Source organism: Convolutriloba macropyga, chromosome 1, assembly GCF_964194025.1.
Source record: "Convolutriloba macropyga chromosome 1, txConMacr16.3, whole genome shotgun sequence".
Taxonomy (NCBI): domain Eukaryota; kingdom Metazoa; phylum Xenacoelomorpha; order Acoela; family Convolutidae; genus Convolutriloba; species Convolutriloba macropyga.
Window position 1 is genome coordinate 26324928 of NC_134468.1, and position 16118 is coordinate 26341045.

Here is a 16118-nt window from a genome sequence, read left to right on the forward strand (position 1 = left end):
ATAAGTTCTGACCCCCCTATAGGGTAAAAATTTCATTTTTTGAAAAAATTTATTCCGACAACTTTTTTTACTCAAAAAACTTGTTTCACACAATTTCACATTGATTAAAGCCGGAAAAACGCAAAAAATTTTTTCAACCCCATTTTTCAAAAATTTTTACAAGTTCTGACCCCTCTATAGGGTAAAAATTTCATTTTTTGAAAAAATTTTTTCCGACTTTTTTTACTCAAAAAACATGCTTCACACAATTTCACATTGATTAAAGCCGGAAAAACGCAAAAAATTTTTTCAACCCCATTTTTCAAAAATTTTTACAAGTTCTGACCCCCCTATAGGGTAAAAATTTCATTTTTTGAAAAATTTTTTTCCGACAACTTTTTTACTCAAAAAACGTGTTTCACACAATTTCACATTGATTAAAGCCGGAAAACGCAAAAATTTTTTCAACCCCATTTTTCAAAAATTTTTACAAGTTCTGACCCCCCTATAGGGTAAAATTTCATTTTTTGAAAAAATTTATTCCGACAACTTTTTTTAGTCAAAAAACTTGTTTCACACAATTTCACATTGATTAAAGCCGGAAAAACGCAAACAATTTTTTCAATCCCATTTTTCAAAATTTTTACAAGTTCTGACCCCTCTATAGGGTAAAAATTTCATTTTTTGAAAAAATTTTTTCCGACTTTTTTTTACTCAAAAAACATGCTTCACACAATTTCACATTGATTAAAGCCGGAAAAACGCAAAAAATTTTTTCAACCCCATTTTTCAAAAATTTTTACAAGTTCTGACCCCCCTATAGGGTAAAAATTTCATTTTTTGAAAAATTTTTTTCCGACAACTTTTTTACTCAAAAAACGTGTTTCACACAATTTCACATTGATTAAAGCCGGAAAAACGCAAAAAATTTTTTCAACCCCATTTTTCAAAAATTTTTACAAGTTCTGACCCCCCTATAGGGTAAAATTTCATTTTTTGAAAAATTTATTCCGACAACTTTTTTAGTCAAAAAACTTGTTTCACACAATTTCACATTGATTAAAGCCGGAAAAACGCAAACAATTTTTTCAAATCCCATTTTTCAAAAATTTTTACAAGTTCTGACCCCTCTATAGGGTAAAAATTTCATTTTTTGAAAAAATTTTTTCCGACAACTTTTTTTACTCAAAAACATGTTTCACACAATTTCACATTGATTAAAGCCGGAAAAACGCAAAAAATTTTTTCAACCCCATTTTTCAAAAATTTTTACAAGTTCTGACCCCTCTATAGTGTAAAAATTTCATTTTTTGAAAAAATTTTTCCGACAACTTTTTTTACTCAAAAAACATGTTTCACACAATTTCACATTGATTAAAGCCGGAAAAACGCAAAAAAATTTTTTCAACCCCATTTTTCAAAAATTTTTACAAGTTCTGACCCCCCTATAGGGTAAAAATTTCATTTTTTGAAAAAATTTATTCCGACAACTTTTTTAGTCAAAAAACTTGTTTCACACAATTTCACATTGATTAAAGCCGGAAAAACGCAAACAATTTTTTCAATCCCATTTTCAAAAATTTTACAAGTTCTGACCCCTCTATAGGGTAAAAATTTCATTTTTTGAAAAAATTTTTTTCCGACAACTTTTTTACTCAAAAAACATGTTTCACACAATTTCACATTGATTAAAGCCGGAAAAACGCAAAAAATTTTTTCAACCCCATTTTTCAAAAATTTTTACAAGTTCTGACCCCTCTATAGTGTAAAAATTTTCATTTTTTGAAAAAATTTTTTCCGACAACTTTTTTTACTCAAAAAACATGTTTCACACAATTTCACATTGATTAAAGCCGAAAACGCAAATTTTTTCAACCCCATTTTTCAAAAATTTTTACAAGTTCTGACCCCCCTATAGGGTAAAAATTTCATTTTTTGAAAAAATTTATTCCGACAACTTTTTTTACTCAAAAAACTTGTTTCACACAATTTCACATTGATTAAAGCCGGAAAAACGCAAAAAATTTTTTCAACCCCATTTTTCAAAAATTTTTACAAGTTCTGACCCCTCTATAGGGTAAAAATTTCATTTTTTGAAAAAATTTTTTTCCGACTTTTTTACTCAAAAAAACATGCTTCACACAATTTCACATTGATTAAAGCCGGAAAAACGCAAAAAATTTTTTCAACCCCATTTTTCAAAAATTTTTACAAGTTCTGACCCCCCTATAGGGTAAAAATTTCATTTCTTGAAAAATTTTTTTCCGACACTTTTTTACTCAAAAAAACATGTTTCACACAATTTCACATTGATTAAAGCCGGAAAAACGCAAAAAATTTTTTCAACCCCATTTTTCAAAAATTTTTACAAGTTCTGACCCCCCTATAGGGTAAAAATTTCATTTTTTGAAAAAATTTATTCCGACAACTTTTTTTACTCAAAAAAACTTGTTTCACACAATTTCACATTGATTAAAGCCGGAAAAACGCAAAAAATTTTTTCAACCCCATTTTTCAAAAATTTTTACAAGTTCTGACCCCTCTATAGGGTAAAAATTTCATTTTTTGAAAAAATTTTTTCCGACTTTTTTTACTCAAAAAACATGCTTCACACAATTTCACATTGATTAAAGCCGGAAAAACGCAAAAAATTTTTTCAACCCCATTTTTCAAAAATTTTTACAAGTTCTGACCCCCCTATAGGGTAAAAATTTCATTTTTTGAAAAATTTTTTCCGACAACTTTTTTACTCAAAAAACATGTTTCACACAATTTCACATTGATTAAAGCCGGAAAAACGCAAAAAAATTTTTTCAACCCCATTTTTCAAAAATTTTTACAAGTTCTGACCCCCCTATAGGGTAAAAATTTCATTTTTTGAAAAAATTTTTTTCCGACAACTTTTTTACTCAAAAAACATGTTTCACACAATTTCACATTGATTAAAGCCGGAAAACGCAAAAATTTTTTCAACCCCATTTTTCAAAAATTTTTACAAGTTCTGACCCCCCTATAGGGTAAAAATTTCATTTCTTGAAAAATTTTTTTCCGACAACTTTTTTACTCAAAAAACATGTTTCACACAATTTCACATTGATTAAAGCCGGAAAAACGCAAAAATTTTTTCAACCCCATTTTTCAAAAATTTTTACAAGTTCTGACCCCCCTATAGGGTAAAAATTTCATTTTTGAAAAAATTTTTTCCGACTTTTTTTACTCAAAAACATGTTTCACACAATTTCACATTGATTAAAGCCGGAAAAACGCAAAAAATTTTTTCAACCCCATTTTTCAAAAATTTTTACAAGTTCTGACCCCCTATAGGGTAAAAATTTCATTTTTGAAAAAATTTATTCCGACAACTTTTTTTACTCAAAAAACTTGTTTCACACAATTTCACATTGATTAAAGCCGGAAAAACGCAAAAAAATTTTTTCAACCCCATTTTTCAAAAATTTTTACAAGTTCTGACCCCTCTATAGGGTAAAAATTTCATTTTTTGAAAAATTTTTTCCGACTTTTTTTACTCAAAAAACATGCTTCACACAATTTCACATTGATTAAAGCCGGAAAAACGCAAAAAATTTTTTCAACCCCATTTTTCAAAAATTTTTACAAGTTCTGACCCCCCTATAGGGTAAAAATTTCATTTTTGAAAATTTTTTTCCGACAACTTTTTTACTCAAAAAACATGTTTCACACAATTTCACATTGATTAAAGCCGGAAAAACGCAAAAAAATTTTTTCAACCCCATTTTTCAAAAATTTTTACAAGTTCTGACCCCCCTATAGGGTAAAAATTTCATTTTTGAAAAATTTTTTTCCGACAACTTTTTTACTCAAAAACATGTTTCACACAATTTCACATTGATTAAAGCCGGAAAAACGCAAAAAATTTTTTCAACCCCATTTTTCAAAAATTTTTACAAGTTCTGACCCCCCTATAGGGTAAAAATTTCATTTCTTGAAAAATTTTTTTCCGACAACTTTTTTACTCAAAAAACATGTTTCACACAATTTCACATTGATTAAAGCCGGAAAAACGCAAAAATTTTTCAACCCCATTTTTCAAAAATTTTTACAAGTTCTGACCCCCCTATAGGGTAAAAATTTCATTTTTTGAAAAAATTTATTCCGACAACTTTTTTTTACTCAAAAACTTGTTTCACACAATTTCACATTGATTAAAGCCGGAAAAACGCAAAAAATTTTTTCAACCCCATTTTCAAAATTTTTACAACAAGTTCTGACCCCTCTATAGGGTAAAAATTTCATTTTTTGAAAAAATTTTTTCCGACTTTTTTTACTCAAAAAACATGTTTCACACAATTTCACATTGATTAAAGCCGGAAAAACGCAAAAAATTTTTTCAACCCCATTTTTCAAAAATTTTTACAAGTTCTGACCCCTCTATAGGGTAAAAATTTCATTTTGGGGTTGAAATTTTTACTTTTTTTTCATTTTGGGGTCAGAACTTGTACCGTATAGAGGGGTTGAAAAATGGGGTTGGAAAAATTTTTTGCGTTTTTCCGGCTTTAATCAATGTGAAATTGTGTGAAGCATGTTTTTTGAGTAAAAAAAGTCGGAAAAAATTTTTTCAAAAAATGAAATTTTTACCCTATAGAGGGGTCAGAACTTGTAAAAATTCTGACCCCCCTATAGGGTAAAAATTTCATTTTTTGAAAAAATTTTTTCCGACAACTTTTTTTACTCAAAAAACATGTTTCACACAATTTCACATTGATTAAAGCCGGAAAAACGCAAAAAATTTTTTCAACCCCATTTTTCAAAAATTTTTACAAGTTCTGACCCCCCTATAGGGTAAAAATTTCATTTTTTGAAAAAATTTATTCCGACAACTTTTTTTACTCAAAAAACTTGTTTCACACAATTTCACATTGATTAAAGCCGGAAAAACGCAAAAAATTTTTTCAACCCCATTTTTCAAAAATTTTTACAAGTTCTGACCCCTCTATAGGGTAAAAATTTCATTTTTTGAAAAAATTTTTTCCGACTTTTTTTACTCAAAAAACATGCTTCACACAATTTCACATTGATTAAAGCCGGAAAAACGCAAAAAATTTTTTCAACCCCATTTTTCAAAAATTTTTACAAGTTCTGACCCCCCTATAGGGTAAAAATTTCATTTTTTGAAAAATTTTTTTCCGACAACTTTTTTACTCAAAAAACATGTTTCACACAATTTCACATTGATTAAAGCCGGAAAAACGCAAAAAATTTTTTCAACCCCATTTTTCAAAAAAATTTTTGCAAGTGTCGACGCCCATTAGCGGTAAATTCTCAAATATGAAAAACTGCATCTGAATACTTTTATCATACAATAAACATGTAATCGCAATGCTAGCAATAGCAGTGCTTAAAATATATCACTTTTCTAAACAAACAAACAGACCTCGCAGCAAACAATTAGTGATAACAAAAACTGGGTCAAGCTTGTAAACAAATTGAACAAAGTTAAAATCAGCCGAAGGTTAAAAGAGAAAATTTTGAAAAAAAAAATCGAGGGCTGACCAGGGGTACAACGGGGGGGGGGGGGGAGTGACTAGAACCTCAACGCGGGGGGACGGACAATTACTGCAGCGTGGTAATCTACAACGGGGTGGGACATTTTGAGGTGGCCATCTACAACGGGGTGGGACAATTTGAAATCAAATTGTCCCACCCCGTTGTAGATGGCCACCTCAAAATGTCCCACCCCGTTGTAGATTGCCACGCTGCAGTAATTGTCCGTCCCCCCCCCCCCCGTTGAGCTTCTAGTCACTTTTTTATACTACTGGCATTGCGACCTCATAGATAAGAGAAACCCCGACTATCCAGTCTCTTCTCAATCAAGGTGATTCCATACAGTAAATATTATTCCGAGGAAACAACTGATGCATGTGCAGCGCATGACAAGAAAATAAATAGCTTGATTTTTGCTAGAAGTCCCAGTCAATCAAGTTTTTGTATATTTGACACAACGCGCTGATTTGTCTGTTACATGCGTCGACACTCAGTTGCGGAGGGTAAACGGGGACTTAAAGGTTAGGGCAGAAAGGAGGACCGACATGGGAGGAGGGGGGCAACTAATCGGTCAAATTAACAAAAACCCTTGAAGTGATTGGCACATTGCAATATCAATTTTTTTACTTGTTACTGGTTCCACTAGGCGTGTACATGTACTTTTAAATAAATAGTGCTTGAAAAAGTTCAGAAAGTGAAAAAGAACCCAAAATTGTTGAATCATGCGGGCGGAGTATCCTATAGCAAATCATCTTTATTGCATCCACCATCGTTGACTTTGTTTGCGAACTACATTTGTATAGTCTTCAGAAAATGTAGTTACAATATTAAACCATAGAAATTCCTCCTGAACAAAAAATTAAATATTTTGCTTTGTTATGCTCCTTTGTTTTTTCAACTTTGAATTGATTTTTAAATTCTCCCTTCTCATTGCGGGAGATTGCAATTGTTCCCACTTATTGGGCAAGATCAACTGCCACAACTGTAATCAAATGTTGATCTTTCAAAACACAAGGAGTCATGGAGGTAGGGTTTTTATGAAATAATGTTTTAACAACCACAATTTCGCGGATTGAGTGAACAACTTAATATGAATTTGTTCAGGAAACTTTTTGATAAGTTGATATAAAGTTCCAATGAAGCTTGTAAGTTTGAAGACCATCAGTTTTTGATATCAGGGATCGGGATATCTGCAATCGCCGAATTCCTTGTTTGAGTTGATGATGAAGACAGTCGCCTTATTCTTAGCTCATCAAAGTTAAAGTGAGAAAATTGAGCATATCCCGCAGGGTATCAGTCTCAAACTAATCTTGCAAAGACTAAGACATTGAATTATACTTTTATTAACATTTTTACAGTACTTTTGCTATAACGTTTGTTTACAGTGCTAAAATCTCATAAATTCTGAATAGGACTCCTTATTACACAACTTTATAAAAGCCAGTCCTTTATGTGCGATACATTTTTGAGGTGAAATCAACAATATTCTCATCACAAATACAAAGAGCACATTGATTGAGTACATCAAGTGTGTGAATATATTGCATTATTGCGCTTTTGGCTACTGAAATATTGTACATCACTTTATAAGGCCATACATTTCACGGATAAAATACACGAGTCGAAACTCCTGAGCGATCACGAAACACCATTTACACGTCTCCCAGTAAATTTTCAGGAGGTTTCAAATGCGGGTTTGCTTCCAACATTGCTGCCTCGAACTTCTTGTAGGCGATGTCAAAATCATCGTTGACAATGATGACGTTGAAATTTCCCGGAGTTGTGCCAAAGGTCTCATCCTGCATTGCTCTCGCAAGTCTCTTCTGGAGGCTTTCTTCTGTCTCGGTACCTCTCCCTCTCAACCGGGCCTCCAGCACTTCCATTGAGGGCACATTGATGAAGATGTAGTAGCAGTTGAGGCCTAAGAGTACAACACATTACATAACATCAATCACTTCAACCCCATTAGCCTTTGTCCTTTAGTTCGGATCTTTATTTCCAAGTGTTCTCTCATTTGTTAACTACCAAAAGGACTCGAGCAACATGAAAAAAACACAGCCGGCAGATTGCCGGAAAATAGCCGCGATAGACGCTTGTGGCCCTCCATGAATTGAAACAACTGAAGAAATAAGATAGACAGATTGACCACCAGTCCTTTAATAGACCATCGACTTTTTAGTTAGATTCGGACTGTCAATTTTATGACCCATACGGTCTATAAGAAAAAAGCCCTAAAGAGCTTTTTCAGAAATCAAAAACTCAAGACCAATACTCAAGAATTAGGCATATAAATTTGGCACTACTTAGATGCACACTATTGAACTTTAACAAGTGAATGTTCAAAAAATTTAAAGATCGTTAAGCGAGTTCACCCAATTGACCTAAAAGCAGAACAAATGACGCCACGCACACAAATTTTAACTGCAAAGCAGTAGAAATCACTGGAATTGAAAAAGTCAATTCCAAGAAGACAGGTCGCAAGAATCATCGATGGAGACGACGAATTGAAAAACATAGCAGGACAAGTCCTGACGTACAATTCAAAGAACTTTCATTGACTAAACAAAAAACTAGACCTAGAACGGACTATGAGTGAATTGCGAAAACCATTTCTAAAAAAATCACATCAAAAAACTTTTAAAGAATCAATGTCAAAACGCCGCATGTGAACAAAAAAAAACACCAGCGAGAAAGCGAATTTTTGTTCAAACACCGTTTTCTCACTCTACTTTAAAATTAGAGAGAGAGAGAGAGAGAGAGAGAAATTCACGCCGCAAAACCACTCGCTTTTTCGCTCCATTTCCTGTTTCGGCGTGACCAAAATCACTACTCCATATTGACTTCAAAAATCTTAAAAATGTGTGAACAGATCTTAAAAAAAGACAGCGCCCCAACACAATTCGAATTCTTTGAATTGCAAAAAACCACCATGTCCCAATTAATAGCCGCTATCGCTTCGCGGCTATTAATAATACACATTTTCATTTGACATTCATAAAAGTTCTGCAACTTCTATATCACTAACTAACCATTATTCTTTGCATCTAGAGCTTTCAGCTGTTTCACGCCGTTCATCTCCAAATCCAACAAGCAGACTGGATTGCCAGGCTTGGTTGAGATGTCAGTGACGGCCTTCTTACTAGTACCGTAATTGTTTCCTCCGAACTCTGCCCACTCTAGAAAGAGTTCTTGGTCTACCATGGAGTGGAAGTTGTCCTTCGTGGTGAAGTGGTAAGCCACTCCATCCTCCTCGCCTGGTCGAGGATTACGGGTGGTATGGGACACGGAGAACCTGAAATTTATATTTTAAGACTAACACTAAACTGATATACTCGACAATAATCTAGCAATCCTTCTGTGTAATCAAATGCTTCTTATACTTAAAAAGCTCTTAGTAGACTATTTTCCGTTCTTTTTCTCCGTCTATAAGTGGAAAAATATTGCTCACCCTGCAAATACACACCCTATGGGCAATATTGGAATCTGAACATCATGCTTTATTACCCTTGAGAGACATGTATATAAAGAAGAAATTTCAAGAACTAAGAAATATCTGCTCATTTAAGATTGCTGGATTCCAGATCAAAAAGTTTGGTTTTGATCAAAAAGTGTGTCAAACCTCTATTAAAAAAATGCCAGAAATTTACAGTGCTATAGCAAAACAAAATGACTTACATGAACTTGTTTTTGTACTGCTCCTGGGACAGTAGTTTATTAAGAAGGGTGCTCTTTCCACAGCCACTTGGCCCACTTACAACCACAGGTCTGCTCATCTTCAAAGATTCACTCCTTTTCAAATTGCAGCTATTTGCACGATTTAAAATGTGAAATAAGGGCACCGCTATGCTCTGTGCTGTCCGCAAGGGAGCTACTCCGCTTACAAAACCAGGACTACTCAATAACCGACTGACGATCGACGTTTTGACGGTAATTGTGGCTTTGACAATTGATTCCAAATATAAAATTTCGTTTTTGCAAACAAAGGTCGCCGAGCAACGTTTGTAGTAGCAATTGCCGTGCTACAGCTCACCTTTCAATCAACAGCACGCCTCTGAAAATGATTCACAGTTGCAAACATGTTCAGTTGATTAATTGATGGTTGGCAAACAAGTGATCCGACATGATGGGTATTAGTGATTTACGGCACCGATTAACAAAAATTAAGCTAAAGCTACTCAATGTTCGACGCCCAACTTCGTGTTTATTGAGGATTTATACATAAAAGTTACTCATTGATTACAAAACCTGAACAAAAAATGAACATTAAACCGCAAGTTCAAAGCTGCAATATAATTGGGGACAGTTGATGATAAAATAGCTGGTTAATACTTTTGGCGCTAAATTGAAATTAAAAACATATATTTATTCACAAAACACACCTTTAATTACATTTCATTTCCTTTCGACGAGCAGGGTGACTGAAATTCAACCAGCTTTAATGGTTGATTCCAAACCTTTTAAACGTCAATTAGATTGTTGACAATCATGCATAACCTCTTTGACTGAAATGCGTTGCCCGTGCCAATTAGAGTTTGTTCTCATTTTTTTCATTGCACTGAAATCATGCCCTCATTAGTCCTGATCAAATTTTTTCAACAGGTTTTAAAAACTAAACATTTAGACCATTTCACGCCATTTTATTGTTAACATTTTTTTTCAAAATAGGGAAACATGTATGCGAGTCTGGCTTTCTTCTCTTCTTCAGTGAGGTTTTCACTTTTTGCTTACGCATCGTTGAGAACGAAAAACATATAGCTCTTAAAACCTTTTTTAATCTTTACTTCAAAACTACCAATATTGGGTGAGAGGGTGAAAGGGGAACAGTTTTGGGGGAAAATTTCAAGGAAAATCGATTCTGGGTGGGTGCGGGGTTAGGTTGAGAGAGAACATTTCTAGATTTTTATAATATATTGAACAACGGACTAATGTCGGGCAAATTGCTTTCAGACGATAGGCGAGCGGTTGACTTCGGTAGTAGCCAGCTGTGGCTCAGGGATGCTGGGTCAAACAAAGATTAAGAACCGCCCTTCAAACGACGAAATTTCTTCCTCGAAAACAGTTCCGCGAATCTCATATTTAGAGACTAGTAAGGCGTCAGCAGCTTAAACACTTAATGCCCTCCACTCCTTACCTGTTTATCCCGTTTTTGAGGACAGACGATAGGACAGAAAAGTTAAAAGGGTCAGACGGAAAAATCGGTCAAGCGAAAAATCGCTACAAACTTCGTTTGAGAGCAATTAAAAACTATTCTATTGAATTACACAAATTTTAAATTAACAATCTAAAATTAGACATGTCTTAAAGCTTTCTAGGATCTTTTCCGTTTTGTACCCCCAGTGCGTTATGACGCCCAAATTACACAGCGATGATTTTTGAAAGAGTCGATTTAATATTCTTTTAATGTTCTCAGCACTTACTTTACATATGCAATTTGCAGTTCAATGAAGTTCTGATATAGCCGAAATAAATTTAAAAGTCACTGAATATGCGATACCAAAGAAGTAAAATGAATTATTATTGAGAAAACAGCTCCTTTTTCAGAGAACAAATAACCTCTTTCTTTTTTCAAAATCTTGAGCCAGAGTTTCCTCCTGTATCATACTTTCCAGTGATCACTAGTTTGACTCAACAGAAATTTTCACAAACGAACAAAGCGGAAAGCTTGATAAAACAACCAACTATTTTTTTTTATTTTCTATATATTTTGTGGCTTCACTAAATTTTCTAAATTTAAGAAAAGTTAAGTATGTGGCTTCTAAACAAGAAGCACTCTTACTGACTAGAAACCAACAGGAAGATATATCAATCGTCTGAAATATGAAAAACAATTATCAAACTTTTCATGAGTGAAAAGTAAAAAAATCTTCCATTTTGTCAAATTTCTGTTAACACTTACGCTAGTCTCGGAAACCACGTCCTTGAGTTAATTTTAAAAATGGATTGGAAAAATCCAACACATCGGAGCAAATATGGGATACTTGAGACAAGATTATCAGAACACTTTCCGACAGAAATGAAAAAGATTGAAAACTTTATGTTCGGTCAGTATTCCTGATAGTGTTTTTACCTTATATGAGAGAAGCAGCACGTTTATTTAGAAAAGCAGGAATTTTTGACCAATTTACTTACAAATTTCGAAAATTTAAAAACTTAAATTAAAAATCTAAAATCAATGTCCGCTAATTAGTTTTCTTGACTAAAAATATCTAACTGACCCTCTAGGGGATATTGACAACCAGAAAAACCGATGAAAGAATTACTTGAGAGAGACCAGATGGAAATTCTTTTTCAATTTCATCTTAAACATGTTTTGCGAATAATTAAACTGAGTTTGAGGCCTCGAGGTGGCTCCAACAGATGAGCATCTCGATTTAACGGAAAACATACAAAAATCGATCTGCTTAAGCTATAATTACATGTCAAATTTTTTAAAAACGTTCTCCAAAAACTTAATTAACATAACCGGCAGATTGGCGGAATAGCTGCGAAAAAATAGATTTGCGTGCCATATAATAGAGATAGAAACAGATACAGATATAAGTTGAAAAAGGTATCCACGCCGCTTAAAAAGCTATGTAAAAAACATTCAGCGATAAATTAATGAAGCTTGTTAAAATTCATTGCGCAGAAGCCCTTTCATGAGGGACCTTTATTACACATGAGTTCCTTTGACCAAATTTATTTCAAACTGAACTTAAGTTTTAAAGTGCAAAAGTCAATTTATTGAGTGAGGTAAGTCACGTATGATCAAAATCTAATCACGCACAAACTTTTGCCAGAGAGAGAGAGAGAAAGAGAGAGAGGGGAGAGAGAAATGACGTGACGCGCGCAAAAGCCGTTAGTGAGAGGAAGTCATTCAGAAAAAACCAAGGACAAAAAACCAAGGACACCGCAATATAGCTCCGCTCAGCTTACAGCTTCGCAGCTATAAAAATAAAATTAATTAGGTGCTTAAAGACGGAAAATTTAACTGATGACTTTTGGGATAATAGTAACAAGGCGAACCAAAAGAAGTGTTCTTTTTTTCTTTACAGCTGACGTGAAAATTTTCGCTTTCAAGTTGACCCTGAAGTCGATTTCCTAATGGAAAAAAATTGCCAGTATGATACATAATTTTGTTTAGAAAAATGGAGAATTCCTGAAATGAAATAACTTTTCACGGAAATATTGCTATGAATAGTATTGAATATCTTGATGAATATTTTGATGTAAACCATTCACAATTGACACAACTAAGAACATTTGAAATGAAAATAACAAAACAAAAATTCTAGTCAAACGACAAGAACTTGAAAATCTTAAATTCTAATTTTTGATTCCATCTATTTTTGTCCATTTTTTATTTTAAGCACTTGCAGCTTCGCAGCTATAAAAATAAAATTAATTAGGTGCTTAAAGACGCAAAATTTAACTGATGACTTTTGGGATAATAGTAACAAGGCGAACCAAAAGAAGTGTTCTTTTTTCTTTATAGCTGACGTGAACCGATTTCTAACCGATTGTTTTTTTTTTCAAGTATCCAGCACTGGTGAATTTACAGTTGTGTCCTTCACATTGAACTGTAAATTCTCCAGTGCTGGATACTTGAAAAAAAAACAATCGGTTAGAAAAGAACTGGAAAAGCCTTACTTCACGATGGAGATATTTCCTAGCCTGTTATTTGATTGCATGTTTCAGTGGGTAACTTCACCGCATCAACATTTTTCTCGAAATTATTTTGCCTGTTTCTTCAAGCGAAAAATGTTCGATGTTTTACTATAGTAGTCTCATTCTCAGCACTAACCTTTTTGCTATTCTTTATTCCCAAAAAAACTGTGGTATTGCGAAATAAATGACAAAGCATATGGCTCACAAATAGTAACATCAACTATCGTCGAGCGAATTGCTCTCAAACAACCACCTGACTTCTGTTATATTGAGGATGGTAACATTGGGGGGGGGGGGTAAAGCGATGAGGATGGGGGTTGCAGCGCTGGTAGAGCTGGAGGGGGGAATGGGACGAAGGGGCCTTCTCATCATGAAATTGTCTTAAAACAGTTTCAGTCAATCGCAAACTTACAGACTAGTAAGGCGCAAGGATTTAAGAGAACTGCTCCTCCTCTGGGCGCTGTCTGTTTGTCCCATTTTGAGGTCAAAAATTCAAATGGTTCAGACGAAAAATTGGTCACCCGAAAAATCGCATAATAGACTAATATAACTGCAAGAGAGCAATTAAACATAACAATCTATGGGCTAACGCATAGCTCTCAAACCCTTGTCGATCAGGTTAGTTTGTCTTTAGCTTAAATAACAGGGCATGGGTGGGCGGCGTACTGGAGGTTCGAGAGCGCTGGGTTACGGGTGGATCGATCTGCAGTGGTTGGCGTAAAAGTGGACTGATGTGCGGGAGGGGTGAAGTGTGTGTGTGTGTGGGGGGGGGGGGGGGGGGAGGCAAGTGGGTCAAACTCTACTACGAACCGCTCTTCAAAACAGTTCGGTGAATCGCATACTTATAGTCTATAAGATGAAAGGTTCTAAGCAAACTTAATGCTCTCCGGCTCCGGGCGCCACCTGATTATCACGTTTTTGAGGACGCAAAGTCAAAAGGGCCAGACAAACGACTAGCGAGAAAGTGAATTTCTTTAACCACCGTTTTCTCGCTTTAGCTTAAAATTAGAGTGAAACTTCATGACGCAAACCACCCACTTTTCGCTCCACTTCTTGTTTCTGCGTGACCAAAATCACATCAATTTGACTTCAAAGATCATGAAAAAGTGTGAACAGATCTTCAAAGAAACAACTCCTAATAAAATTCCATTTCTTTCTTTTATAAAACACGGCCGGAAGAAATCCGGAACCGACTCGAAGTACAAAATCGGACCACCCTGACATAATGAAGCCCCCATTTCGTTACGTTATTCATTTTGAAACAATAACTGGAAAACTAACAATGACAAGTATCTGACAAGAACAAATGATCAGTCATCTGATAAAATTTTTTACTGCAACTACAAAACAACTATTGAAAAAAACTTGTGATACGGTTACTTTCTATTCATGAAACAATTACCAATTGAAAGAATAACCACAAAAAAAGTTCATAAAAGAAAACCTAAAAAGGGAAAGGAAGTGAAGGACAATGTCAAAATATAGCTGGCAGATCGCCAGAAAATAACCTCAATAGCTTCGTAGATCTGCAGTCTAAAAAAGACATTAAAAGGACGGACCAAAAACATTCGTATTTTCATTCAAGACTGATATGTTATATTTTGATTAAAAATATGTATAAGTTTTTGCTGCTTCTATTAACTGCTCTCAAATAACCTTCATTTAGAGTGATACTCACCCATTTGACCTTATCTCTTTGAATTAGAGTCGAAAAAAGTCAATTTCAAAGTGAGGAAGTCATTTTTTGAGAGTAAGGTAAGTCAAGTTTGACCAAAAATTTAATCACCCGAATGACCAAAAACTCGCTCTACTAAGAGCGAAAAATGACGTTACGCACGCACTTCAGTTGAAATTGCATGAACGAATGAACAACCGACAGATTTGAAGTGGTTGTGACGTCATATGGTCGTAACAAAAATCTTGACGACGAAATAGAAAACATAGGACATGTCCTGACGTATAATTCGAAGAATTTTCATTAACTAAAATAAAAGACTAGACCTGGTAGGGACTATGAGTGAACTGGGAAAACCATTCCTAAAAAACTCAAATAAAAAACCAGAAAATCAAAGTTAAAATGCAGCATGTGAATAAAAACAACTAGCGAAATAGTGAAATTTGGTTTTCACAAAAAACTAGGCCTAGCATGAACTATGAATGAATTGGGAAAACCATTAAAAAATTCCGATCCAAAAAATCGAAAAATCAGTAAAAATAAAAGTGAAATTGCCGCATGTGAATAAAAAATCACTAGCGAGAAAGCGAATTTTTGCTCCAATACCGTTTTCTCACTCTACTTTAAAATTAGAGTGAAAAAATTTCACGCCGCAAAACCACTCAATTTTTGCTCCACTTCTAGTTTCCGCGTGACCCAAAATTACTACTCCAATTTGACTTCAAAAATCATGAAAATGTGTGAACAGATCTTAAAAAAACATAGCCGGAAGAATTCCGCACCCAACTCAAACTGGAAATTCACTTAAACGCCATCCAACTACTCATCAGACAAAACGTGCCTCCACTATTTTATGATTACTTTGAAAGAAAACAAAAAACAAATTAAAAACAAGTTTTTAATTTGTCAAAATCAAATCTGTTAAAATATGATAAATCTGACCAAATTTTGACATAAACTGAGATCCCTAAATAATTATCTCTGCCAAAATTACTTCATAAAAACAACTACCACCTTTTAAAATCACTTATGAGAATTTTTATTAAAATACTTGAAGTCAAATCATGAAAAAAAAAATAAGCTTCTACAAACAACTTGGAATAAAAAACGAAAATTAGTAAATTTTTTAGTATTACAAAAGCACATATATCCAAAGAGAAAAATCATTTCAGCCAATAGGGTATCTAGATGCTCGTAAAACAACAGGCAAGTCAAAATAGGCTAAATAATTTGTCTAAAAAACAGAAGAAAAAAAAACAAAAAAAATTAAAAACAGTTTCAATTTTGCGCAACG

General features: G+C 33.9%; 2 protein-coding genes across 2 annotated transcripts in view; one reads left to right on the forward strand and one right to left on the reverse strand.

Moving 5' to 3' along the window:
* The window catches only part of LOC142337224 (uncharacterized), a 644691-nt gene that overhangs the window by 149531 nt on the left and 479042 nt on the right, over positions 1-16118 (forward strand). The gene's annotated exons all lie outside the window — the stretch shown is intronic.
* LOC142347773 (uncharacterized) lies at positions 6830-9576 on the reverse strand. The gene is made up of 3 exons (XM_075398958.1): positions 9178-9576; positions 8532-8794; positions 6830-7423 (listed from the first exon to the last, which is right to left on the reverse strand). The coding sequence occupies exons 1-3, from the start codon at positions 9273-9275 to the stop codon at positions 7155-7157; spliced, it is 630 nt and encodes a 209-aa protein (XP_075255073.1). The 5' UTR covers positions 9276-9576; the 3' UTR covers positions 6830-7154.

Coding starts and splice junctions, on each gene's coding strand:
- LOC142347773 (XM_075398958.1), bottom strand. CDS start 9,275: ATGAGCAGACCTGTGGTTGTAAGTGGGCCAAGTGGCTGTGGAAAGAGC. Junction 8,795..9,177: donor CAGTACAAAAACAAGTTCAT/GTAAGTCATTTT, acceptor TATAAATTTCAG/GTTCTCCGTGTCCCATACCA. Junction 7,424..8,531: donor TCTAGATGCAAAGAATAATG/GTTAGTTAGTGA, acceptor TTGTACTCTTAG/GCCTCAACTGCTACTACATC.